The following is a 25,172-nucleotide window of genomic DNA, read 5'->3' as shown; positions in this document are numbered from 1 at the left end:
CTCGTAAGAATGGATGTAGTGTGACCAAATCTTTCAAAGTCTACGGCTGTGACTTCCCTCCAGGATGGGCTGTAATCTGGAATTGTGAGCCAAATAAGTGCACTCTCCCTTAGTTTGCCTTTGTCTGGTGTAGTGCTTTGAATATGCTTGGCACTATTTGAAGACGGGGCCTTGTTGGAGTAGTTTGTGGCCTTGTTGGAGGAAGTGTGTCACGTGGGAGTGGGCTTTGAGATCCTTGTCCTAAATGCCTAGAAGTCAGTCTTCTCCTAGCTGCCTTTGGAACAAGAAATAGAACTCTCTGTTCCCTCAGCTGCCATGCTTTCTGCCATGCTGATAATGGACTGAACCTCTGAACCTGTAAGACAGACCCAATTAAATGTTGTCCTTTATAAAGTTGCCATGGTCATGGTGTCTCTTCACAGCAGTAAAACCCTAAGATGTCAGGGTATTTTATCACAGCAAAGAAAAAGAAAACCAAACAACTGGATATCTTCACTTTAAGTTTTATATTGTTTATTATTGCATATGATGTATATGTGAGGTGTGTGTGTGTGTGTACACAAATGTGCACATAGAGGGCAGAGGACAACTTTTGGAGGTCAATGCCCTCTTCACACTATGTATTTCTGGGATCAAACTCATAATGTTATACTTTTTTTTTCAAGACAAGGTATCTCTGTGTAGCCCTGGCTATCCTGGAACTCTTTAGACCAGGCTGTCCTCGAACTCAGAGATCCACCTGCCTCCGCCTTCAAAGTTCTAGGCATAAAGACTCCACCACCGCACTGTCTGTCTGTCTGTTTGTTTGAGGCAGGGTCTCTTTATGAAGCCTGTCTGTACTTGAGCTATGTAGACCAGGCTAGCCTTGAACTCACAGAATTCCACCTGCTGGTGTCTCCTTATCGCTGGGATTCAAAGCATGCACCACTACACCATTTTAAATTAATTAACAAAATTATTACATTTTCTTTCTTTCTTTTCTTTTTTTTTCGGAGCTGAGGACTGAACCCAGGGCCTTGAGCTTGCTAAGCAAGCGCTCTACCACTGAGCTAAATCCCCAACCCCTACATTCTCTTTCTTTATCTTGTATGAGCCTGTGGGTGTATGGCGGGAGGGGTGTGTGTGTGTGTGTGTGTGTGTGTGTGTGTGTGTGTGTGTAGGCCAGATGACAATTCACGGGAGTTATTTTTCTTTTTTAGCATGTAGGTTCCAGAGATCAAATTCAGGTTGCCAGACCTGGCGACAAGCATCATTCCCTGCACAGCCATCTCACCACTCCAAGAGACATATTTTATTTTAAAATTATATGCATGTGCATATGTCTGTGTGTGGGTGTGTGCAAACACATGCAGGTGTCCTCAGAGGCCAGAGACATCAGATCCTCCTGCAGCTGAAATTACAGGAGGTGGTGAGCCATTCTCAAAAGAATAGTGTGTATTCACTGTCTGCTGAACTATCTCTCCAGTTCCTTATTTACTTTGTGTGTGTGTGTGTGTGTGTGTGTGTGTCTGTGTGTCTGTGTATAGGGGTGTGTGTGTGTATGGGTGTGTGTATAGGTGTGTGTGTATAGGGGTATAGGGGTGTGTGTGTAAAGGTGTGTGTGTATAGGTGTGTGTGTATAGGGGTATAAGGGGGTGTGTGTATAGGGGTGTGTGTGTGTGTCTGTGTATAGGGGTGTGTGTGTATGGGTGTGTGTATAGGTGTGTGTGTATAGGGGTATAGGGGTTTGTGTGTATAGGTGTGTGTGTATAGGTGTGTGTGTATAGGTGTGTGTGTATAGGGGTATAGGGGTGTGTGTGTATAGGAGTGTGTGTGTGTGTGTGTGTGTGTGTGTGTGTGTGTGTGTAAGGGAATGTACCAGATGTATGTGGAGGGCAGAGAACTCATGGGAATCGGTTCTCTCTTCCACTGTGTGGGTCCCAGGAATTAAACTAAGGTCATCAGCCTTGGTGGCAGGTGTCTTTATTTGATGAAATATCTTGTTGGCCCAATAATATACTTCTAACTAAACTATGTCAGTGGTTCTCAACCTTCTTAATGCTGTGACCCTTTAATACACACACCACAAAATTATTTTTGTTGCTACTTTATAACTGAAATTTTGCTTCCTTTATGAATTGTAATGAGGATATCTGATATTCGACCCCTGTGAAAGGGTCGTTTGACTGGGTTGTGACCCAGAGGTTGAGAACAGCTGCTGTAGATCAAGAGAAGTCAGAAGAGCCAGGGCAAGCTCCATTAGCCTAGCCATAATTGGCAAGGTTCCAGGCCAATTCTACCCCAAACCCTGTCTCAAGCAAAGAGAGAAAGTGGAAGATGCCAAGGAGGAACCAGCAAAGGTTGACTTTTGACCCCCACATGTTGGAACATGCACCCCTTTAATGTATCCACTCACTCCATGCATGAACACATACCCCACCAATCTAAAATGGTGCAACCCATATGGACATTTTCTAAAAAGATTTATTTATTTTCTTTATGAGAGTGCACTGTAGCTATCTTCAGACAGACCAGAAGAGGGCATCAGATCCCATTACAGATGGTTGTAGCCACCATGTGGTTGCTGGGAATTGAACTCAGGACCTCTTTTTTTTTTTTTTTTCTTTTTTCTTTTTTTTGGAGCTGGGGACCGAACCCAGGGCCTTGCGCTCGCTAGGCAAGCGCTCTACCGCTGAGCTAAATCCCCAACCCTGAACTCAGGACCTCTTGAAGAGCAGTCAGTGCTCTTAACCGCCGAGCCATCTCTCCAGCCTGGCCTTTTTTTTTTTTTTTTTTTTTTTTAATAAAAGGCAATTTAAGAACTATGAAATTCATTGCTAGAGTGCTTGCTTGGGATACACAGAGCTCTGGATTAAATCTTCACCACCCCATCCAACAGTCACTCCTGTAAGCCCAGCACTTGTCGGTGGAGGATCAAGAATTCACAACCATCCTGGGGAACACAAGATTCTGTCTCAAAAGGAACAGCGACAAGGCAGGGCTGAGGGCTGGGTGATAGAGTACTTGATTAGGCTGTGGATTCACTGCCAGCTCCTCAAGAAGAAAGAAAAAAAAGATAGTCTAAATATAGGATTCTCCACTTGGTCCTGGTGTCACCTTAAAATAAATGTAAGCCATGGTTTATGACAGCCTAGTGGCATTCTGTGTAAGTGAGAAGTCCCCTTCCCTTCAAGATCTGACGGTCCCACAGGGCTCCCGGTGTCCCTGGCTGTGTCTCATGTGCACTTGGGAAGTGCTCTCACTGTTATTTGTGTCTCTGACACCCAGGTACCTGTTGTGGCTTGGCCTTGATGATGTCAGCTGAGCCAGAGCTGGTCTGTGGCTGGCTGCTGCCAAAACCCATGGTGGGTACTTGTGGCTCTGGCTGTGAAACTCTCACTCTTAGTGTGCCTTGGTCACACAAGTGACCAAGGGAAGACCTTTGTTGTCACCAGATGTCCCTACTGGGGGGTTCTGGGACCCAGTGTGAGTAGCTTCAGTTGGTGGCTCTCTCTGTTCACAAACAGCTATCCTTCTGTCCCCTGAATGGCCTGGGCAGGACAAGTTTCCAAGGGCCTCTGCCTGGAGGGACAAACCCCTCCGGGCCTCACATCCCTGTAGAATGTCCTGGACTGCCAAGTCCCCCTCCCCCTCTGTTCCTCTTTCAGGGATCACCATTGTGTTTTATCTGGTCCCTTCTGGGTTTGACGGATGTGCCAGTGTCCCAAACATGGAACTAATGGGCATCTTTTAGGCCACTCTCCAATCCTACAGCGGTACTCGGTAGCATGTAATTCACATTCCAATACTGCACTGATGGGGGATGAACGGACATGGTGGCGGACTGCATCCTCTGCTCTAATCTAGCTGGAAGCCCTTTGTGTTCACTGCGTGCGGAGCGCAGTGGATGGTGTAGCCTTGGCCCGGTTCTGAATCTTTTTTTTTTCTGTCTCTCCCCCTCACCCCAATAATACTGGTGTACTGGAAGTCCTGTTTAGCACCTCATCCCAACACACGGCCAGGACTGGCAAGGGTAAAGTTGTAATTGAACAGCAGATAATAATACTAAGGCTAGTAGGCACCGCTTTAGAAGCAGTTGTCAAAGCCAGGCTGTGGGGGGCGCTCGCCTTTAATCCCAGGACTAGGGAGGCAGAGGCAGGTGGATCTTTGAGCGTTCCAGGCCTACAGAGGTCTACAGAGATAGTTCTAGAACAGCTAGGGCTACACAAAGAAACCCTGCCTTGGAAAAATAAAAATAAGAGAAAAATAATAGTCAGGTTTGCTTTCAGTGGTGACCAGGTGCCCACTTTTTGACCTCTACCCTGTGACCAGGATTGACAACTCTGGGGCTGAAGTGTCTACTGCCAGTCCTTCAAGATCTTCCACCGGAGGCCTGAACCTCTAGGATCTGCTGACCCCGCTGCCCTGGGCAGCCCCACCCGTTCCAGGCAGGGGAGGGAGGACAGAGATTGGCCCAGGAACTCGTCCGGCCGCTCCCGCCTTCTAGTCTAGTCTACAGCAGGCGCTTCCGCCAAGCTTCAGCCTCCCCGCAGCCTCTGCTCGGGGCACCCGGGACGTCCCGGGCTCGGCCGGCCAGCCGTGGGGTCAGGATTATCCCAGCACTTGGGTAAGACTCTGGCGCGCGCGCGCCGCTCCTCCCCTTCTGGAAGAGCACACGTGTCCCTGGCGGCTCTCCTCCGTGGGTCGCCTCCTTGTACTTTCCTAGGACAGGTCGGTCTCTGCTGGGGACTGGCCTCCACTCAGCTGAGGGGTGCTTCCGTGAGCATGGGGGTGGGTGCACACTGGTCACCAGGGACCTGAAGGCTCAGACTCCCCAGGTGCAACCTTGTGATGACTCACTTGGCATATTGTGAGGTGAGAACGATTCCTGAGCAAAAGCTCAAGGAAGCTGGGCCCGGCCCAGCCCCTCAGCAGTGGGCCATGTGGGAGGTCCACTCTCAGCCTGAGCTGGCAGAGACTAGAATCCGTGTATCAGAACCTATCCAGTAGGATGGTTTTCAGGGCTGGCTAAACATTGCTTCCTTCCCCCGTGGGCTTCCACCTCCTGTCCACCTCCATCACCGCCGCCATCTGTCCCAGGGTCCATCAGCGTTCTTTGCCTTGGTGTCCTTTACTGGCTTTTTCTCCGTAAAGGGTGAGGTTTGGAGTGAGGGCCTGGCTCTGAATACTGTCACCTCCGTTTCCTCTTCTGCTGGTGTCAGTACTCTTTTTCTTGGCCCCTCCCTTCATTGATGCCCCACCCCCATAGTTTCCTTTTTTTTTTATTAGATTTTTTTCTTTATTTATGTTTCAAATGTTACCCCCTTTCCCGGTTTCCCCTCCGGAAACCCCCTATCCCATCCCCCTGCTTCTTTGAGGGTGCTCTCCCACCCCCACCCCCACTTCCTCCCGCCTCCCCACTCTGGCATTCCCCTACACTGGGCCATCAAGCCTTCACAGGACCACGGGATTCTCCTCTCATTGCTGCCAGACAAGTCCATCGTCTGCTACATATGCAGCTGGAGCCATAGGTCTCTCCGTGTGTACGCTTTGATTGGTGGTTATAGTCCCTGGGAGCTGGGGGGGGGGGGGGGCTGGTTGGTTCATACTGTTGTTCTTCCTATGGGGTGACAAACCCCTTCAGCTCCTTCAGTCCTTTCTCTAACTCCTCCCTCGGGGACCCGTTCTCAGTCCAATGCTTGGCTGTGAGCATCCACCTCTGTATTTGTCAGGCTCTGGTAGAGCCTCTCAGGAGACAGCTATATCAGGCTCCTGTCATCGTGCACTTCCTTTAATCAGCCAGGCCACACTCTAGGGCCCCAGAGGCTGGGGAGGGACCTTCAGGGATGACAGTGTTTCTGCATGCATTCATTTAGGTGTTTACTCAGGCATGTGTTCCCGCTCAGTGTCCCCTTGGCTTTGTGTGTAAGGTCCCCCCATTCCTCCCTAGTTAGATGCTCATTGAACATCTACTACGTTCAAGGCTCTCGTTGTGAAGGGGCAGGTGTTCTGATGAGTCTGTTCCATTTCTCTTCCAGCTTACTTGTGTAAAATAAGGGAAGGGGCACGGACATAAATCAACTAAAGAGAAAAAGCACTAGACAGGGGACACAGTCTTCCATACATTATGTCCTGGGCTCAAGTTCCAGCACACAGAGAGACCCAGGGCTGTAAGTGTGCACACAGGTGCATGCTCCTAGGCATACCATGGAGGAGAGGCCAAGGAGAACTTCCTGGAGATGGCGGCATTTCAGCTGCTGCTGCTGTGGTGGCCGACTGTCAAGTCTCTGAGCTTCATTATCATCTTTCAACTCTAATGTGCCATTGGTCTATGGTCCAGCAGAACTTATCTCTAGGCATTTTGTTAGACAGGCAAGTTCTTGGGCCTAACTTCTGTTCTCCTGAAACCAAAACCTTGGAATATGATGGCTAGAAAAATGACTCAGCAGTTAAGAGCTGCTCTTTCAGAGGGCATGGGTTCAATTCCCGGCACTGACAAGGCTGCTCACAACCACCTGTAACTCCAGGTCCGGGGCATCTGACCTCCTCTTCTGGCTTCTAAGGGCACAAAAAGTGGTGTGTAGACACATACTAGCAAAACACCCATACGTATAAAATTAAAAAGAAAGTAAAAACCTAGGTGGGACTCAGCACTGTAGATGTTAAGGGGCCCTTTGGGCAGCCCTGATGCAGGCTTGGGTCCTTTTAGGACTTAGGACAGACATCTGCATATTGGACTGCGGTCTGGGTATTGGGGAAGGAGCCAAGAATGAGGGAAATGCTCTCGGGACTCAGGTGAGCTGGAAGAGGAGATGGATGCCACTGGTAACATCTCTATAGTAACAGATGGGAAGACTCATCTGAGTCTGCTGAGGGCTCATGGAACCAGTTCAGACAGGACGTAGCTCTGTGAGTGGCAGGAGCCTCTGTAGGAAGATCTAGTTCTCTGTTGTGTGTTCCTGGGATCAGCCTCACTGAAGTCCTCTCTGATGTCTAAGTGAAGCCTCTTCCACTGTGTGCCACATGGCAGGATCAGGTGACTGTGGCTCTGGGCTTATTGTGGTAAGGTCTGGTGTGTCTAGATGACCTCCACACAGAATGTCTTTACCACCTCAGGGTTTCAGTTTGTCCATGTCTTAGGTGGAGGTGCTGGGTTGAGGCTGGTGAGCCTGAGGTATGGTGGTCGTCTGCAGAGAGGGGAGCCTGGGGTAGGAGGTGATGAGCTCAGTAGCAGTGTCTGTTACATTGCGTGGAGACTCAGTGAGATGGGCTGTTCAGGGAAGTCCAATACCTGTTCTGTCTTCCTTGTAAGGTTTCAACATGTCGGGCATGTTCATCAAGCACAGAGAAACCTTAAGCTTAAACCCTGGTCTGTGAGGCCCTCGGCAACAGACTCCGGCTTTCCTGTAGGGTGATGCTCTTCATAGCCCAGGACTGCACTTGTCCTGTCCTGTCGGGCCTTCCATCTCACCCCTCCTCCCAGCCTGCCTAATTCTAGCTTTATTTTTTTTTTTTTTTCGGAGCTGGGGACCGAACCCAGGGCCTTGCGCTTCCTAGGTAAGCGCTCTACCACTGAGCTAAATCCCCAGCCCCCTAATTCTAGCTTTAGTATCACCTCCTCCAGAAGGTGCTCTAGTCCTCAGTGCCGTGTGTGTGTGTGTGTGTGTGTGTGTGTGTGTGTGTGTGTGTGAGAGAGAGAGAGAGAGAGAGAGAGAGAGAGAGAGAGATATTCTCCTCAACTGCTCCGTCGTCTTTGTCTTATGGTTTCTATTCCTGCCCAAACATCATGACCAAGAAGCAAATTTGGGGAGGAAAGGGTTTATTCAGCTTACACTTCCACATTGCTGTTCATCACCAAAGGAGGTCAGGACAGGAACTCACACAGGGCAGGAAGCAGGAGCTAATGCAGAGGCCATGGGGGGATGTTACTTACTGGCTTACTTCCCCTGCTTTGCTTTCTCATAGAACCCAAGACCACCAGCCCAGGGATGGCACCACCCACAATGGGCCCTCCCACTCTTGATCACTAGTTGAGAAAATGCCTTATAGCTGGATCTCATGGAGGCATTTCCTCAAGGGAGGCTCCTGACTGTGATAACTCCAGCTTGTGTCAAGTTGACACACAAAACCAGCCAGTACGATCTTTAAAAAATGTTATTTATTTCAGCTATTATTATCGACTGCATGGAATTGCGATGTGTGTACACAGGTGCACACACTTGTGGTGGTCAGAGGACAACCTTGTGCCTTCAGTCCTCCCCTTCCACCTTTATGTGGTTCTGGGAATCAAATTCAGGCTTGTACTGTTGGGCAGGATCTTGGTCGCTGTTCTATTGTTGTGAAGAGACAACTCGGACAACGCAACTCTTATAAAAGCAACAGTTTCAATGCGAGCTGGCTTACAGTTCAGAGATTCAGTCCATCATCATCATGGTGGGGAGCATGGCAGCCCCAGGCAGACATGGAGGTTCTGAAGTTGAGAGTTCTACATCCAGATTTGAAGGCAACAGGAAGAGAGCGACCCTCTGGCCCTGGCTTGGGCTTTTGAAATCTTAAAATCTACCCCTAGTGACACACTTCCTCCAACAAAGTCACACCTCCTATTCCTTCTCAAATAGTGCCACTCCTTGATGTCCAAGCATTCACATGTATGAGCCTATGGGGGCCATTTTCATTCAAACCACCACAGTCAGCAAGCACCCTTTTCTGTGCTGAACCATCTCATGCCTTGCTTCATTTTTTGTTTCATAGACAGGGTCTCCCAGTGAACCTGGAGCTCACCCGTTCTGTGAGATAGGCTGGTCACCAAGGGACGTTGTATATCTGTCTCCCTAGTGCTGGGGTTACAGGTGCCCAGCAGTGCATCCAACTTTTTTTACATGGATGCTAAGAGCCAAACTCAGGTCTTCATGCTTGGGACAATAAGCACTTTACTAACTGGGCTATCTCCCCAGCCTCTACCTCCATTCATAAAATATTTATTTTTACTATTTTTAGTTAGGTGTAGGTATGTGTGTCTGCATCTGGATATGTATGTGTGCATGAAAGCAGATGCCGTGGAGCTCAGAGACATCGGATTTCCTAGAGCTGGAGTTACAGATGGTTTTGAGCCATCTGACATGGATACAGGAACCCAACTGGGCTCTTCTAGAAGAGTAGCAAGTGCACTTAACCGCCGAGCCATTTCTCCAGTCCCCATCCTTCTTTTTTTCTTTCTCTTTTTCTTTTTCTTTTTCTTTTTTTTATTGACAGTGTCTATCATCATATTATAGATCAGGCTGGCCTGGAACTCAACATGTAGCCTAGGCTGGCCTTGAATTCATGGCCATCCTCCTGCCTTAGGTTCCTGAGTGTTGGGATTACAGGCAGTAGTTAGTACAATTGGTGCTCATCCTTCTGTCTTTCAGGTTTAACTTCAGTTTTTCATTTGCAGATACACAAGTGTGCAGATTGTTAACAAGAACTCACAAGGAAGGACGCACAAGTCCTTGATTCCTAGAGCCAAGGCTTTGAGAGAGAGAGGACTTGCCCAGAGTCCTGGGCATGGTAGCGAACTCAGGGCCTTTGGAAGAGGATGTGTTAATAACTGTGTGGTGAATGAAGCAGAAGCAGGAGGCAGAGGAAACTTCTGCTCATCTGTTCCCATCTGCTCCATACTGGCCGTGGTGCCTCAGATGCACACCTTCCCAGCCCCAAGGATCCTTCCTGTGCAGCACAGAGAGGATCAGCAGGAGGCCTGAATCACAGCAGAGGTTTGGTGGTCCAGGACTTGTCCTCAGCCATCTGGTCACCTGTTCCCTTGGGTCTTTTAAGTCCTGCCCAGTGTGTGTCGAGTCCTCTGCCTCAAACCTCTTGCAGAAGTGACAGAGGAAAGGCAAAATCCTGGAGGACTTCACTCCTTGATGGCCACGGGTGCTGCATACCACGTGGCATACCGGGTGTACTTTGGCACGTGCCTCATTTAAAAGAATTACCTGCTTATAAGGAAGTGACTGCCAGAGCCTAGTGTACAGATCCAGTTTAGCATTTGCTGGATGTGGACAACCTGGGTCCAGGAGTTAAGCTAGTGGGCAGCACTCCGGAAGGTGAAATCCTGGCAGGTGGGTCTGGTGTCTCTCTAGGAGGCCTTGGCAGCTTCCTGGCATCCTGCTACACTCCAGCCTGCCCTCTTGTGGATGGATGGAATCCCTGGCAAGAGATCTGGGATCTCCATTCTGTTAGGCAAGGACAGGGGGTAGGGGGCTAGAATGGGGGCTGGAATTTGGCTGGGTCCAGAGCCATAAAGACAGTCTGGTGGTGCCAGTAGGTGGGTATCAGGCCCCACGTGGCTGTGGCCCAGCTGGCAGGTGCTAGGGTGCCTTCTGTGCTGGGGTTGGAGGGGGGGCACAGAGGGAGGATTGAGGAGAGGCCAGGACACGGGGCGGAGATATTTACAGCTGGCTCCGGAGGGCGGGGAGCTTGGGGGAGGAGCCAGGAGAAGCCGGCTGCTTTTGGAGCTGCTGGACGCTTGGGACTCAGGTGACCAGCGGCCCTTTAGAAGCCTACAGACCCCCTCCACAGCGTGGCAACCCAGCAAACGGAGCAGAAATGATACAGAATGTGGGCAACCACTTACGAAGGGTATGAACTGTGGGTTAGGGTGGACTGGGAGACAAACAGGTCTCCTGGTGTGGGGCCCAGAAAGTAGATGCTGTCCTCTAAAGTCGGATCTGCATCTTTAGTCTCACTGTCTGCTGTCTGTATTGTTGTCTCCTTTAGAAGGAGAAATCGCAGAACATGGACTTCTTAAGTTATAGCTAGAGTCTCTCCAAAGAGCCCCAGGGACCTACAGTAGGGCTCCCTCAGGCTGGCAGTCTGTGGTTGGGTAGAATGGAATCTTCTGTAGCAAGTTCTGCAATTCTGTTTGGTTGAGTGTAGATGTGTATGTTCTGTACACAGTCCTGCTGCTGTGTGTGCCTTGTTACAATCTCGCTGCTGTGTGTGTGTGTGTGTGTGTGTGTGTGTGTGTGTGTGTCCCTGTGTCCTGTGCACAATCTTGCTGCCATCTGTGCTCTGGGCTCTGTGCCTCCTACTTCCACAGCTCAGGATTGGAGGCTATGGCCCTGACAGAATTTACGACGTGAGGGCGTGTGTGCACAAGGCGAGAACAGGAGAGTAAGTCACACAGCCATGTGAGAGAGAAGGCCATGTGGAGATTGTCCTATGCTATGACCTTCGGAAGTATTTTTTCCTGGAACCTCCTAGCCGGGACTTTGGAGTTGAGATAGGTGCTGAGGTCCCAGGAACACCCAAGCACACAGTGGCTCATTGGGGGCCTTTGGCCTGGTGCCTGGAGAAGGGCTCAGGACAGGCTGTCCCGCCAGTGCTGAGCAAGAGTATCTGCCAACCGAGGTCGTTGTTGCAGAAGAGGCCCTGGGGCAAATACACACCTCACTTGTCCTTTCAGCCCAGCAGCACCCTTGCCCAGCCCTGGGCTCTTTGCACTCTGAGGATCTCAGCTCCTTCCATCCGCTCTCCCACTAGAGGTTACTTACCTCTGAAAAGTTAGCTGTGGCACGTGCCATCCGCTCAGACTTACCAGGCAGGCTTACCCTAGCTCTCTTTCCATGCCTCACCATCCATCCCTCTGTGTTCGCAGCAGCACTGCAGGGGCTGGCTTTTTCCGTTCTTGTGGGCCACCTTGGCTTTCTCTAGCTGCTGTGCATTCCGTACCTCCCGCCAGTGACCTCGGCCTCCCTGCACCTCCGTCAGCCTGCTGTCTCTCTTGGCAGTTTCTTCCTCAGTCCTCAGATTCAGCTGGGATGCTGCCTCCTCTGGAAAGCCTTCCTAGGTTTCTCGTGGCACCATGCATCTTTGTGAACCCTGCTCTCACTGGGATGGAAGATTGGGTTATATTTCTATCTCTCCTACCCCGGGGAACTTTACGAGCTGTCCTCGGTGTACCCAGCCCTGTCAGAGGCCAGGGGATACCTAGGTTTCTTTGCCATGCCCAGGATGGAATCTGAGCTACTGGGTCTCTTGCTTCTGTCCCCTAAGCCCAGGGTGGAGTATCTCCATGCTCTGACTTTGCCAGGCAGCATGCTCAGAGCGTGCACATGCTAACGCGCTCAGTTCAGTGAGGCAGGCCCACTTTATCGTCCCTGTGCTAAGGCTAATCTTTGCTGTCAGCTTGGCTGGGTTCAGAATCTGGTTGTGTCTGTGCGACTGTTTCCATAGAGGTTTAAGTGAGGAGGGAAGACTCACTCTGAATGTGGATGGCAGATTCCTATGGGCTGGACTCCATAACAAGGGGGGGGGGAGAAAAGATATCTTGGTAACAGTGTTGCCTCTCTGTGCTTCCTGTCTGTGGACACAGTGTGACCACCTGACACCATCATTTCCTTGCCTTGATAGACTGTGTTTCCTCAAACCGTGAGCCAAGCCGAGCCCGCCCCTTCCTTCAGCCAGTTGGTTAGGTATTTGGTTATAGCAGTGAGAAAGTAACCAGTACTCTCCCCACCCTGACCCTCTCTCCCCACACTTATCCCGGATGAGAAATAACTTAGGCTCAGAGGGGTCAGCAGCCTGTCTAGGGTTGCAGAGGCAGGAAATGGCAGAGCTGGGATTTGAACTCAATGGTTCTGGTTCCAGAGCTTTCTGGACACTAGGCTTAGCCAGGCAAAGGCTGGTGAGCAACATCCCAACCTCGAGTCCTGACTCAGACTCAGCTAGCATCCAGCCTCTGGTGATGGAACTGCGTGTTGGATGTGGAAATTATGCCCCAGGGCCTCAGGGACTTCACACTAGCTAAGAATGATATTGGTCACCACCTTTGAACTTGTGCCTGGTTGGCACATCTTGACTTTCCATGGCGTCTTCTTAATTTCCTTTGCTCCTGTGGGAAAAAGGAGAGTTTGGGGGCATTTTCTTTCTTGGGGACTGAATTATTTTTATTTTTATTTGAGATAGGGTCTCATGTTACCTAGGCTGGCCTCAAATTTGATGACGATGTTGTCAGAGATGACTTTGAACTTCTAATCAGTTCTGTTCAGTTGTGTTTTGACCACACAACTGTCCATGAGCTATTTGGCACCCCCATTTTCCGGAGACTCCTTACTCAGGTGGTGCTAACCAGTGTTAAGCGGATAGAGCCAGGAAGCAGCAGTGTGCATCTGTGCTCTGCTCGTAGGCCTGGGCGCTGCTGCAGACCTTCATAGGACACCACTTACTTTGAATCTCAGGACAGCTGGAGAGGCCTCTCCATTCTTCATCCTCCCCAGCCTTACTATCGAGCTAGCCCAGAATACACTGAGGCTTGGGAAGTAGCCTTTAAGTTAGAATCTTGCCTCTCCCTCCCACTACTCCCATTCCCTCTTCTTTTCTGTGGTTTTGAGATATAGTTTCACTATGTAGCTCAGGATGGCCTTGTACTCCTGATCCATCCTCCTGACTCAGCTTCCTGAGTCATGGGAGTACAAGTGGGTAGAGACGTTATGTACGAACAAGAGGACAAGAGTTCAGATTACAAGCACCTATTCAAAAAGCTCGGCATAGCTGTGCGAGCCTGTGATCCCAGCCTTGAAGGGTAGGGCGAGGTAGATCCTAGGAATGGGTTGAAACTTCAGCCTAGAGAAAATGGTCAGCTTCCAGTTCAATAAGAGACCCTGTCTCCAAGTGATAAGGTAGAGAGGACATGAGGCACATGAATAGGCATACATCCCTGCATGTTTGCCTGTACCACACACACATATAAAATACATGCAAACATGCACACATACATGGGGAAAAAAAACCCATGTTTGCCCTATTGCTTACTGTGTGACTTTAGGCCAGGTGTTTGTCCCTGAGTCCCTATATCTGGGTGATCCTAGAAGGTACCCCAGCCTTTAGTCTGAATGTGGGGAGTTGGAGCATCACTCTGATGGTGGTCCTCACTGTGTGGCAGGGGTGCATTGTGGATGGGAGGGGAGGCCTGTAGACAGAAAATGCTAATGCCCGTCATACATCAAGAGCTCAAAATGGCTGAATGGATGAGTGACTCCAGGGGCTTGAAGAGGTTGTGGTGGTTCTAGAAGACTCTCTCTGGAGGAGAATTGAGGCTCAACCATTAACAGCTTGTGCAGGAACAGCCTATGAACCCCAGCCTTAGCCATCGGCAGATACCCACGGTGTTCTCAGTCTGATTGGTGATGTGTATTTATTCTTGGAAACCCAGCAGCCATCACTTCCCCCTTTGACTCCCCATCCTTCTTGGCCCAGAGTCAACAGTGCTCCTTAGAATGTTTTGCCCTGTTCTTTTGTTCCCTGCATGGGTGTTTACTAGGGACTGGCATGTATGTGTGTGGCAGGTTCTGGAGTATGCTGACTTGTGACAGCAGAGGTCCCAGCAGTTGAGCTAATGAGAGACTGTAAAGGCAGGCAGACCACGACAATGGAGGCTGCCACAAATGCTGTGAATATCAGTAATAATAAGTACCACCTGCGTCTGAGTGCGCACAAACCCAGTCCTCGGAACTCTGAAGCAGAGAATGCTCTTGTGCCTTATATTAAAAATGAAACAGGGTTGGGTGGCGGCGGCACACGTCTTTAATCCTGGCACTCAGGAGGCAGAGGCAGGGGAAGCTGTGAGTTTGAGGTCAGCCTGGTCTATAGAGCAAGTTTCAGGACAGCCGGAGCCACATAGAGAAACCCTGTTTCGAAGAATCAAACCAAACCAAACCAAACCAAACCAAACCAAACCAAACCAAACACACAAAAAAAGGAAGAAATGAAAACAGAGAGAGGTTAAGTCACCTTCCAAAGGCCACACAATTGTCAAGTGGCATTGAAAGGCTTTAAACTCAGGCTCTCAGGAGAGCAGGAACTGAGAGGATGGGGGTGGGGCCCTGAGTAGGTGGCATCTGAGCGGGGCCTGGAGGCTGAGGGGCTGGGTCTCGGGGAGGCTCATCTGGGCAGAGGACTGCCAGGCATCAGAACTGCTGACTGGACTCTCAGTAGTGTGGAGTGGCCTGAGTCTGGGAGGGCAGCTGCCAGCTGGCTGAGGTTGAAGCCACTACAGTGGCCTTGAGTCGGTAGCATTGTGGCTATTGTCTGTGAGCTTTCTGAGGGTTCTCTAATCCCCCGGCTTAATTTTTTAATTACTTCAAACAGGGTCTTACCATGTAGCCCTGGCCAGCCTGAAACTCCTTATGTGTACCAGGTTTGGCCTTGAACTCACAGAGATCTGCCTGCCTCTGGCTTCCCAGTATAGGAATTAAAGGAGTGTGCCACCATCCCATTTTTGGCTTAGTACCTGGTCTTCTTCATTGGTTGGCCAGCCCCCAATGGTACGAGCTACCTTCCTGCATCCCCTGCTCTTCACAACAGGAAGTTGTGTTGGGACCAGCCAGGAACTCAGGAAGCACTGAAAGAGGTGCCTGGGCTTGGGCAGTTGTTAGCCTGGGGCCCCCTCTTCACCTTCAGTTTGACTATGAGGCAACCCCAGTGAGTGGCCTTGCTGTCATCCCTTGTACAGTGAGTGTAGGCCGAGGGACCCAGGCTGTCTGAGCAGACCCCACAACACATGCTGGAGTCTGAGCTACAGTACCACTATTCATCTGTGCTTAGTTCTATAGCACAGCCATATTGTTCTCTTAGAGCCTTGGGAATGCTGCCCACTTCTTTGCTGGAGAGTGGAAGGGTCTAGAGACGACCCTCAAAGGCACTGATCGATTTTGCCTGTGTAGGCCATACCCCGCTCTGTGAGCCACATTCCAGGTCTGCAGGTCTCTCTTAGACTCCTGGTGGGCCTCAGAACTTGCATGTCACTGACCGTGGTAAATAATCATCCCCGGATTCTCATCTGTGTGTGGGCTTCTGCCGAGGTTCAATGGCACGGCTTGTCAGTCAGGTGAGATGGTAAAATGAAGGTGTCTGCTGAGGCGCTGCTAAATGGCAGGTGTAGTTAAACCCCTAACTGCTTTGTGAGGCTGCAGTGTTCAACTGGCTTGGCAGGTGAGAGTCAAGGCCCTGCCTCTGCATCACTTTGAACTTGTTAGAGAATTAAACAGTCTTGTCCAGGGGCTGGAGAGAAGGCTCAGTGGTTAAAAAGCTCTTTCTTGTTGCTCTTCTGGAGAACCCAGGTTGTATTCCCAGCAACTCACATAGTGGCTAAAAACCATCTCCAACTCCAGTTCTAGGGGATCCAGTGCCCTCTCCTGGCTCCATGGGTGCTAGGCACAGCACCAGATGCACAGGCAGGCAAAGTACCCATGCACATAAGATAAAAACAAATAAATTAAAATTATACAAGTCTTGCCTGACCCCGGCTCCAGCTGGGCAAGGCAGGCCCTGGGTGACCTGGCTGAGCTGACTGCCTGACATCTCTCCTGTGACTGCAGGACGGATGGCATAGCCAGCTGGGTCCTTCGCCAGTCCCCTGGCCACAGGCCTGTGTGTGTCCCTGCCATTCCAGGAGTAGCTTTCCTACAGAGGATGACATTAGAATTAGAGTCATGACAATGTTGAAAAGAACCAGAGGACTTTGGGGACATTGGAATGAACCAGAACAGACCTGTCCTGCAGTGCCTCTAGGCTGATGGGACAACTCAGGAGGGCATAAACTGATAAAAACAGCACATTGTAGCTAGACTGTGGTAGAGGAAGGCTGAGGTGGCCCTCATCACTCAAGAGGGGTCCAGGTAGGCTTCTTGGAGTAGGCGACATTAAGCTTGGTCTGTAAACTTCTCTAGGGGAGGAGGCAGGGTTCTGCAGGGTTATAAAGGGCCAGGGAAGAGCCCGTTTTTACAAGGAGAATGGTTCATGGCCCCCTGAGGACTGGCTTTCTGGCCCCCTCCCATATGATATCCTTTCCAGGAGCTTCCTCAGTAGCCTTGGCCACCCTCAGTGGGTCATGGATCCATCAATCAATTAATGCTACTTAAGCCAGTCCCCAGTGAGCAGAGCAGTCTCTGGGAGGGAGAAGGGCAGGACCTCAGCTCCGCATTTGTGCCTTAGGGAAGTCCTGTGGACAAGCTTCAGCTTTCGTCCAACGCTGGAGGGAACCCTGTCCCTGGCAGGATTTATAATATGTGCGCAGAACTCCAGTACAATGCCTGTATGGGCTGCCACATGGTAGAACTGTTGTATGCTTGTCTGTTCTCAGCTCCCCTCCACTCCTCACCCCTGCTCAGTATTTGAGACCCTTTGGCCTTGAACTATGTGGCTGAGGCTGTCCTTGAACTCCTGATCGTTGTGCTTCCAACTCCCAAGACATGAGTTATAGGAAGGCATCACTATTGACCTTCTTACGGTATTTCTTACCTCCTCATGTGGACATTTTCTTCACAGCCTAGAAAGTTCTCTATGGATGGCTCAGTGGTTAAGAGCACTGACTGTTCTTCCAGAAGTTCTGAGTTCAATTCCCAGCAACCACATGGTGGCTCACAACCATCTGTAATGGGCTCTGATGCCCTCTTCTGGTGTGTCTGAAGACAGCTACAGTGTTATTCGTGTACATTAAATAAATATTTTTTTTAAAAAAAGAAAGTTCTCTATGAACCCTACCTCGGTTCTTCAGAGACCTAGGAAGCCAGCCCCAGATCAGGCCCAGACTAGACCTTTATTCCACACGCTCACTGGAGACCGGTGGGCCTGTTCTCACAAGTCTCTCCACTCTTTGTCCTTGTCCTATCAGTGACTTGAGAACAGGCTGTGTTCCACCCTAGGGTGTGGTCTGGCCTGAGTCAGAGGCCTGAAAGGGGAGCTCCCCGTGGGCCGCTTCCATAGGCAGCTCTGGCTTAAGCTCTGCTGAGGCAGCTTCTTACTTCCTTCAGATCCTTTATGCGACCTGAAGAGACCAGACTAGCATCTTGTTCTTCCCCAGAGTAGAGCCCTGCGAGGAGTGTGTGTGTGTGAGAGAGAGAGAGAGAGTATATGTATGCATATGTGTGTATATGTGTATGTGTGTGTATGTGTATGTATCTATGTTTGTATATGTATGTGTGTGTCTGTATATATATGTGTGTGTGTGTCTATATATGTATGTGTATGTGTGAATGTGTATATGTATGTATGTGTGTGTCTGTGTGTCTGTGTATGTATGTGTGTATGTATATATGTGTGGGTGTATGTGTGTGTCTATATATGTATATATGTGACTGTGTGTGTATGTGTGGTGTGTGTGTGTGTGTAGATGAGAAATTCTGATTGGTTCTTTTCTTTGTGTGCATGTGTGTTGCCTACACATGTGAGCAGTGCACGTGGGTAGAGGCCAGAGGAAGACGTCAAGTGTCCTGCTCTGTCACTCTTCTTAGTCCCTTGAGACAAAATCTCTCATTGAACCTGCAGCTAGGTCAGCAGCCAGAAAGCGGTTCCTCCCACCCCTGCCCCATCACATTGATGGACTTACAGGCCCACATGGCCATGGCTGACTTTTTATGTGAATACTGGGTTAAACTCATGGCCGAGCAGCAAGTGCTTTTATCCACCAGGCTGTCTGCCCACCCCTCTGGCTGGTTCTTTGCTAGCTCTCTCCCAGACTCAGTGTCCTTCCTGTCACTGGGCATTGGGGTGCTGATGGTCCCTGTAACTGGGCCGCTTTGTCTCAGTTGATGTTTCTTTGATGGAGAAGACCATAAAGAGCAAGTGGGGCTGGTAGGATGGTTCAGTGGGTAAGGGCGTTTGCTGCCCAGCTCTGTGACCTGAGTTTGATCCCTGAGATCCTCCTGCAAGAAGGGGGAAATTAAGAGCTGACTCTCACAAGTTGTGCTCTGACCTTCACAGGTGCATGCCTCTCACCATGCCCCCCCCCCCCACTAATAAATACAATGTAGTAGTTTTTTGTTCAGAAGAGACCAAAGGTTTAATAACTGTGGACCAAGGGGAGGGACCATCTTTAAAGGGAGCCAGGTGTGGTGAGGAAAGCCCAGGTTGCCTCGCAGCCACCCCTGCCCCTCTCAGCCTCTAACCCAGGGCGCTGAGGCCCTCTGAGTCAGCCTAGTCGAGCCCTCCTCCCGCTTTGAAGATAAAAGTAGGGCTTCTGGGCAGGCAGGGTGGAGAAGGTGTGTCTCACTTGACAATGGATTTTGAGCCTGCTGCACTGGCCCTTTGGATGGGGAGTGTGCAGTCATGACGTGGCAGTTTGGATGTCATTATCTGGAAAGATTTTCCAAGCCCAGGAGGGACCCACTGGTCATACCAGCTCTGGCTGGGACCCAAAAGGCGACTGTGGAGAGTCCTGCAGTGCCACGTGCTGGCGGGCCTGATCCTCAGTGCTCCTTTTGCAACACCTGTGCTGGGTGACCTTCCCTTTGCCCTTTACTGGCCACTCATGGCGTGCGCAAGCTCTTCTCTCTCCTGTTCATGCTTCCATTCCCTCCTTTGTTCAGTTTGGGTCACCATTAACCTGTTCCTGAGTAGAGTTGAGGATGAGGAGGCACACAGTAGGCTCACGTCAGACAGCAGATTTCTTAGGAGGATCTTACAGCTTGTGACTGAATACTTCTTAGATGCTAGGTACCCATGCTGTGGGCAGCTCTCTGGCTCTGGAGGACTCTTCACCTGCTATACTCGTCAGCAGATCAACTCCAGTATTTCCCAGCCTCCATGCAAGCAAAGCCATTCCGGTCCCAGTTCACCTAGCAGTGGCTCCTTGTGTGGTTCCAGTTTTCACTTGGGTGCCTCTCATCTATCCTAAATCATTCTGACTGGACTCCTTCTCTTCTCGGTCCGCTCCTTTCCCATCTGCCTTCATGCTGCTTAGTGTATCCGGGAGCCTGTCTGGGGCTCCTCCTGCACCAGGCTGATCGCTCCCTGGGTGTTTTTCAGACTTCTTCATATCTACCCCTTATGTGGGAGTATGTGTGTCCCTGTCTACACCCTCTCCAGAGACTGTGTCTTTTGTCGTTACTAGGATTACAATGCAAACCACCCTGAAACTTGGTGGCTTAGCAAACCCACTAGTTTGTGATGCATTGTGATTTGTGGGTTGGAAGTTTGGGCAAGGCTAGGCAGAGCTCTGCAGGGCAATTCATCTGCCCTGCGGGGTTCAGGTGGAGGTTAGGAATGGTGTTTAGCTTGTAATCGAGCTCACTGGGGGTCTAGCTCACCGGCCCTGTGGTGCTGGGAATGTCATTCAGAGTATCCACGTGTGGATTCTTTGTTGTGACAGTCTCAGAGAGCTAGATTTCTTTTCTTTCTTTCTTTCTTTCTTTCTTTCTTTCTTTCTTTTCTTTCTTTTTTTTTTTTTGGTTCTTTTTTTCGGAGCTGGGGACCGAACCCAGGGCCTTGCGCTTCCTAGAGAGCTAGATTTCTTAACCTGGCCGCTAGGTCCCAAAGAGTCACAGTTCCAGGAGGCCCAGGAGATGTGGCAAAACTTCCGGTGACCTGGTGTTGGAGGCATTGGTCGAAATGTCACTGAAGGTGACTCAGGCTCAGGGGAGAGGAGCTGGTGTCTTGAGAGGAGCCACGAGGTCCTGGTGCCCTTTAACCTATTACAGGTGTAGAGCCCTGTGCCTTTCAGATGCCCCCACCGTGCTGGCGATTGCTTTTGCTGGTTTGTTTTGCAAGCGTGTAGCCCTTTTTTCAGCAGAGGGGTGCACATCAGAACTGTGATGCATTCAGTGAATGTTTAATGATGTCTGGAGAATTCTTGATCCTTATCCTTTCTCATTTCTTTTTTTCTGGGCTCCCCCAACTCAGTAGTAACACTTCTCCCTCGAGTCAAGCTCCACCCCTCCTTATCTCTCACTCTAAATATGTGTTCTCTCAGCCTGCAGTACTGCCTCTAGCTGGACCACTGAAATCTGCCCTTGGCCCACACTTTGGGCAGGCCCTGGCCAAGCGCCATTTCTCCCAGCTAGCGGCGTATAGGAGCTCTGAGGACTCCCTTGTCTCTCCGCATCCTAGAGGACAACGCAAGCACGCACGTCCAGTGTGGAGAGATCTGGAAGGCAGGTCCCATCTCCCTCCACTCATGGATTCTAACACTTGAGTCAAATCTGCACTCTGGGGATCTAGCCGTCCAGCCTTGGGCCACGTGGATCAGGCTGCCCTCCTGCCTTCTCACATATTGCCCTCTGATGGTCACATCTATCCTCTTGGGGCTTCGAACACTCTCTTCTTAGAAGTGTCCCCCAACCCCCGTGCCTTTCTGAATTGTGCCTTCTCATTCATTCATGCCAGCTCTCAGCAGGAACCCCCCTATGCCCTCCCTATCTCCAACCCCCCCCCAATGCCCCCTCGCACACTACTGCAGCAGATTGGAAAATTACCTTCTCCCACCATCATATCCCCTCTCCTTTCTTTTTCTTCTCTTTTTGAGACAGGGTCTCTTGTAGCCTAGGCTGGCCTTAAACTTGCTTTGTAGCTGGGACCAACCTTGAACTTCTGAGCCTTTGCCTCCATCTTCCAAATGTTGGGATAATACCACAACTGGGCCACACCCCTCGCTGCTCTTTGTGTGTGGTTTTTTTTTTTTTTTTTTTTTGGCTTGTCGTGAGAGAAGAGACCGTTCTTTTCACTGTTCTGGTCCCAGCACCCTGAAGAAATGAATGGAAGTTTTAACAGAGATAAACAACAGTCATCTGTTCAGTTGGTTTCCTTCTCCCTACCCGCCTTACCCGGAATCCTGCAGGCCTGGTTTCTAGCCAGGCCTCAGACCTGCAACTGGAGATTCAGCCCGGGCCATGCATAGTCGGTGCCCTCCCAGATCACTCTCCCGGTTTCCTATCCTTTCTAAGGGTCTGTCACATTCCTTCTGGTTTCTTGCTCACAGGGTTGGGCCTCAAGCAAAAGGGGCTGCCTCCTCCGCACTGAGTCATTCCTTCCTCTCCCTCCTCCCCCACCCTACCGGGGCGGCAAGCCTCAGCCACCACAGCGCTACGCTTTGGTTACAATAGCTGGCACAGTTAAGTTTGTGGACAGATGAAATCATGAGGGTGTTTTCACATAAACAGCTATTAAGCTAGAGCCAGCCCAGCGCATAACCAGTCTAAACCAAGGGGACAGTGACAGAAGCGCTGGATGCAGATTCCCTTGCCTCGCCTTTTGTCCCGCCTTTCAGGCAACTGCTGATGACCAGGCTCATCCTCTTTCCACCCATTTGATGCAGTATCGAGTGGGAAAGGAGCTTGGGGCTCCATGGAAAACTGGTCCAGGCTCGATCTCCAGGGGCTCCACGGGAAACCCCTCCGGGATCAATCTCCAGGTTCTCAACGGACCCGGTTGAGGGTTTGGCCTTGAACAAATGCAAAATATTGAAGATAGTTTATTCGTAGCCCGGGGGCTCCTCCTGGTGCCCACCGTGTTCCCACCAACCCCCAGCTGCTTTGTAGTTACCACAGACTTTCATTCCAAGAGTCTGTTTCCTTCCTGAGGGTCTGGAACCTTCCTAGAATTGAGTAGCGTGGCATTCTGGCAGTCATCAAGCACGGATGCCTGCAGAGGACCCACAGACTCTGTCCTGTCCAGCCATGATTCTCAGTTTAAATGAAGCCCTAATATAGAAGACGTCTTTGTGAGAATGCTTTTTGTCACAGGCCCTAGCTGCCTTGGAAGCATGTTCTGTTCTGCACAGACACCTGGCTATAGATGTGTAGGATCCCTGGGTCCTGTGGGCCGATCACGTGTCTTCCTGCAGTGCCTCAGCTTTTTTTTAAGATTTTTTTTTCTTTTTTTTTTCGGAGCTGGGGACCGAACCCAGGGCCTTGCGCTTCCTAGGTAAGCGCTCTACCACTGAGCTAAATCCCCAGCCCCATGCCTCAGCTTTTTTAACAGCACAGAGCACAGCAGTTTTGGTCAGGTCCTGGCCTAAGCACTTTCACTCCTTTCTGTGATACTCGAGTTCCCATTTTATAGATATGAACAGTGAGGTTCAGAGTAGCTTACATTATGACTGAGGGTTCTCCAGCAAACTGTAGGCTGGGCTATATACCGACAGCCTGCTGGTCTTGGCCACATACCTCTTGCCAATCACCCCCAAACCTTTTTTTGTCTTTCTTTCTACCTTTCTCATGGTGTTTTGTTTTGTTTGTTTGTTTGTTTGTTTGTTTGTTTGTTTTTTCCAGCAAGCTTTTCTCTTAGCTCAGCTTCCTTTCACACAGTGTAGAGGGTATGTAGGTGTAGTGAGGCCAGGACAGGTCAGGACTATTTTATAGTCTATCAACTCCCCTGAGCCAGAGGCTGGGGAGAGGAACCTGGGGTGTAAGGTGTGAGCCCCTGCTGAGCTGTCTGGGCCTCAGTGTCTGTTCCAGCCTCTGCCATGGTTTGCCTGGCCCTGCTAAGCATCTCCTACCTGCAGAGAGGCCACCCAGACCTCTTCTAAGGCCTGTCCCACACCCTGTGCCAAGTGACAGGATGTGTTCGGTTGGTAAATCATGACCTCTGCTTCTACTCTTTTGCACTGTTTCTTTGGGACTGGCTTTTTAAACACAGAGGAGAACTAAGTTGGCTGGGTGGGGTGGGGGTGGAGAGGACAGAGTGGCAGGAGAGTTTGAGGATCCCTGGAGGGTGGGAGAAGGGCCCACTTGCTGGGGGAAGGCCTGGGTACTATCCCCTCGCAGGGTGGAGGCTAGAGGGTCCCAGACAAGCTGCCGGCTTCCCAGGACAGGAAGGGACAGGAAGTCTCTGCTGCCCAGAGTCTCAAAAAAGCTGTGAGCAGCTTAGGCCGAGGAATGTGTGGTGTGGAGTGGGGATCAGGAGGGCCCCTTTCCCCCTCCTCTCTCCCAGTGCATGCGCTTTTCTACTTGTTTTGTTCCCTCCCAGCCTGTTTCTTCTCCCCCCACCCCACATCTCTTTTCTGCTCTCCTTCCCTCCCCCCACCCCACATCTCTTTTCTGCTCTCCTTCCCTCCCCCCACCCCACATCTCTTTTCTGCTCTCCTTCCCTCCTCCTTGTGTCTTTTCTTTTCTCTCTCTCTGATTTTGTTTCTCCCTCTCTCTGTAACCGATTTCTCTTTTTTTCTGCCCCTTCCCGCTGCTTGTTCTTGTCTCCTCTCTAGAAGGAATTGTGCTATCTGTGGCTGCTGTACCCAGCTCCAGGGTAAATGAGGTGGTTTGCAGGATGGCAGGGTCTGGGCCCACTGCCTGGCTTCCTGTTGCCATGGTAACAGGCAGGGACAGGCTGCATTCTTGGCCATGCAGTGGGGAGGGTGTGAAGACTTCTGATGGGGAGAAGCCAGGTCTTTCCTTCACAGCCCTCTGAATGGCAGACCGACCTCAGTGTCAGAGTTCTGCATGGAGGAATCACTTGATGTCAGTGGGGGTTTTGGGCTGGGTGTGACCAGAATGTCTCTTGGGGGATATGGGGCAGGGGGTTAAGTTCACATTGGGGTTAGATTGCTTGTGGTCAAAACCTTCTAGTCACTCTCTAGGGCTTCTGGTGATTGGGGGTGGGAGTGGGCAGTGGCGAATGGTCTAATGTAGGAGGCCTGCAGCGAGGCCAAGCAGAGGGTGAGGGATGAAAGGACTGGATAGGAGAAGGGTTTACAGGAGGGAGAGAGCCCTATGTTTTGGGGGCAAACAAGCTCATGCTGGAGCTGCTGCTGGAGGGTGTGGTGATCACAGGACTGTTCCTGAGCAGTCTGTCTGGAGGGACAGAGTCATTTCCAGCATTTCCCTCCTCGGTGATGGACCAGCAGCCGGTGTTTCAGAAAGTTTCCCTGCAAGAGGACATGAAGGGACACGAGGAGGATTCTCAGGAAACCCGAATATAGATGTGGATGCTGGCCTGGCCTGCCTGTGGTAGGGTCAAATGCCCAGAGACAGAAATGACTATCCTGTCTGCTGGACGGGCAATAGTACAGCAAAATGGTCAAGCAGCCTTAGATTCTGAGCTATGCAGATGTGCACCCGAGTCTTAGTTCTGTCCTTATCAGCCGGGCGATCTTCTGTGTGTAGGCGCAAGCTGCTTACTCTTCTCGAGAGCCTCTGCTTCCCCATCTGTAAAATGGGAAGGGGACACTCAGCTATTAGGGCTGTGTGAAGATTTGAAAGGTGAATGCGGCTGAGCATGGTGGGTGGAAGTCTGTAATACCAGCACGTGGGAAGCACTTGCTAGTTTAAGACCAGCCTGGGCTACATGGTAAGTTTGAGGTCAGCCTTGGCTCAGAGTGAGATTCCATCTCAAAAACCAAATGTCTTCAGAGGGGGTAATTATTCTCCTTCTTACCTGCCCATGTACCCCTTTCAGCTTCATGAACTAAGGAACCTGAGCTCTGAGAGGTGAAATACATGCTC

General features: G+C 50.6%; 1 protein-coding gene across 2 annotated transcripts in view; it reads left to right on the top strand.

Moving 5' to 3' along the window:
- Nucleotides 1–10,432: 10,432 nt before the first annotated feature.
- The window catches only part of Acot11 (acyl-CoA thioesterase 11), a 48,557-nt gene continuing 33,817 nt past the window's right edge, over nucleotides 10,433–25,172 (top strand). Inside the window, exon 1 of one of the 2 annotated variants that reach the window (XM_087659952.1) lies at nucleotides 10,433–10,599. In XM_087659952.1, the coding sequence (XP_087516078.1) occupies nucleotides 10,567–10,599 (33 nt within the window). In that variant the 5' untranslated portion in view covers nucleotides 10,433–10,566. The remainder of the gene's footprint in view (nucleotides 10,600–25,172) is intronic. The other variant, NM_001271383.1, reaches the window with a different exon arrangement.

Source organism: Rattus norvegicus, chromosome 5, assembly GCF_021556685.1.
Source record: "Rattus norvegicus strain SHRSP/BbbUtx chromosome 5, alternate assembly SHRSP_T2T, whole genome shotgun sequence".
NCBI lineage: Eukaryota > Metazoa > Chordata > Mammalia > Rodentia > Muridae > Rattus > Rattus norvegicus.
Note: the sequence above shows the minus strand (reverse complement) of the source record. Positions and strands in the feature narration are given on the sequence as shown.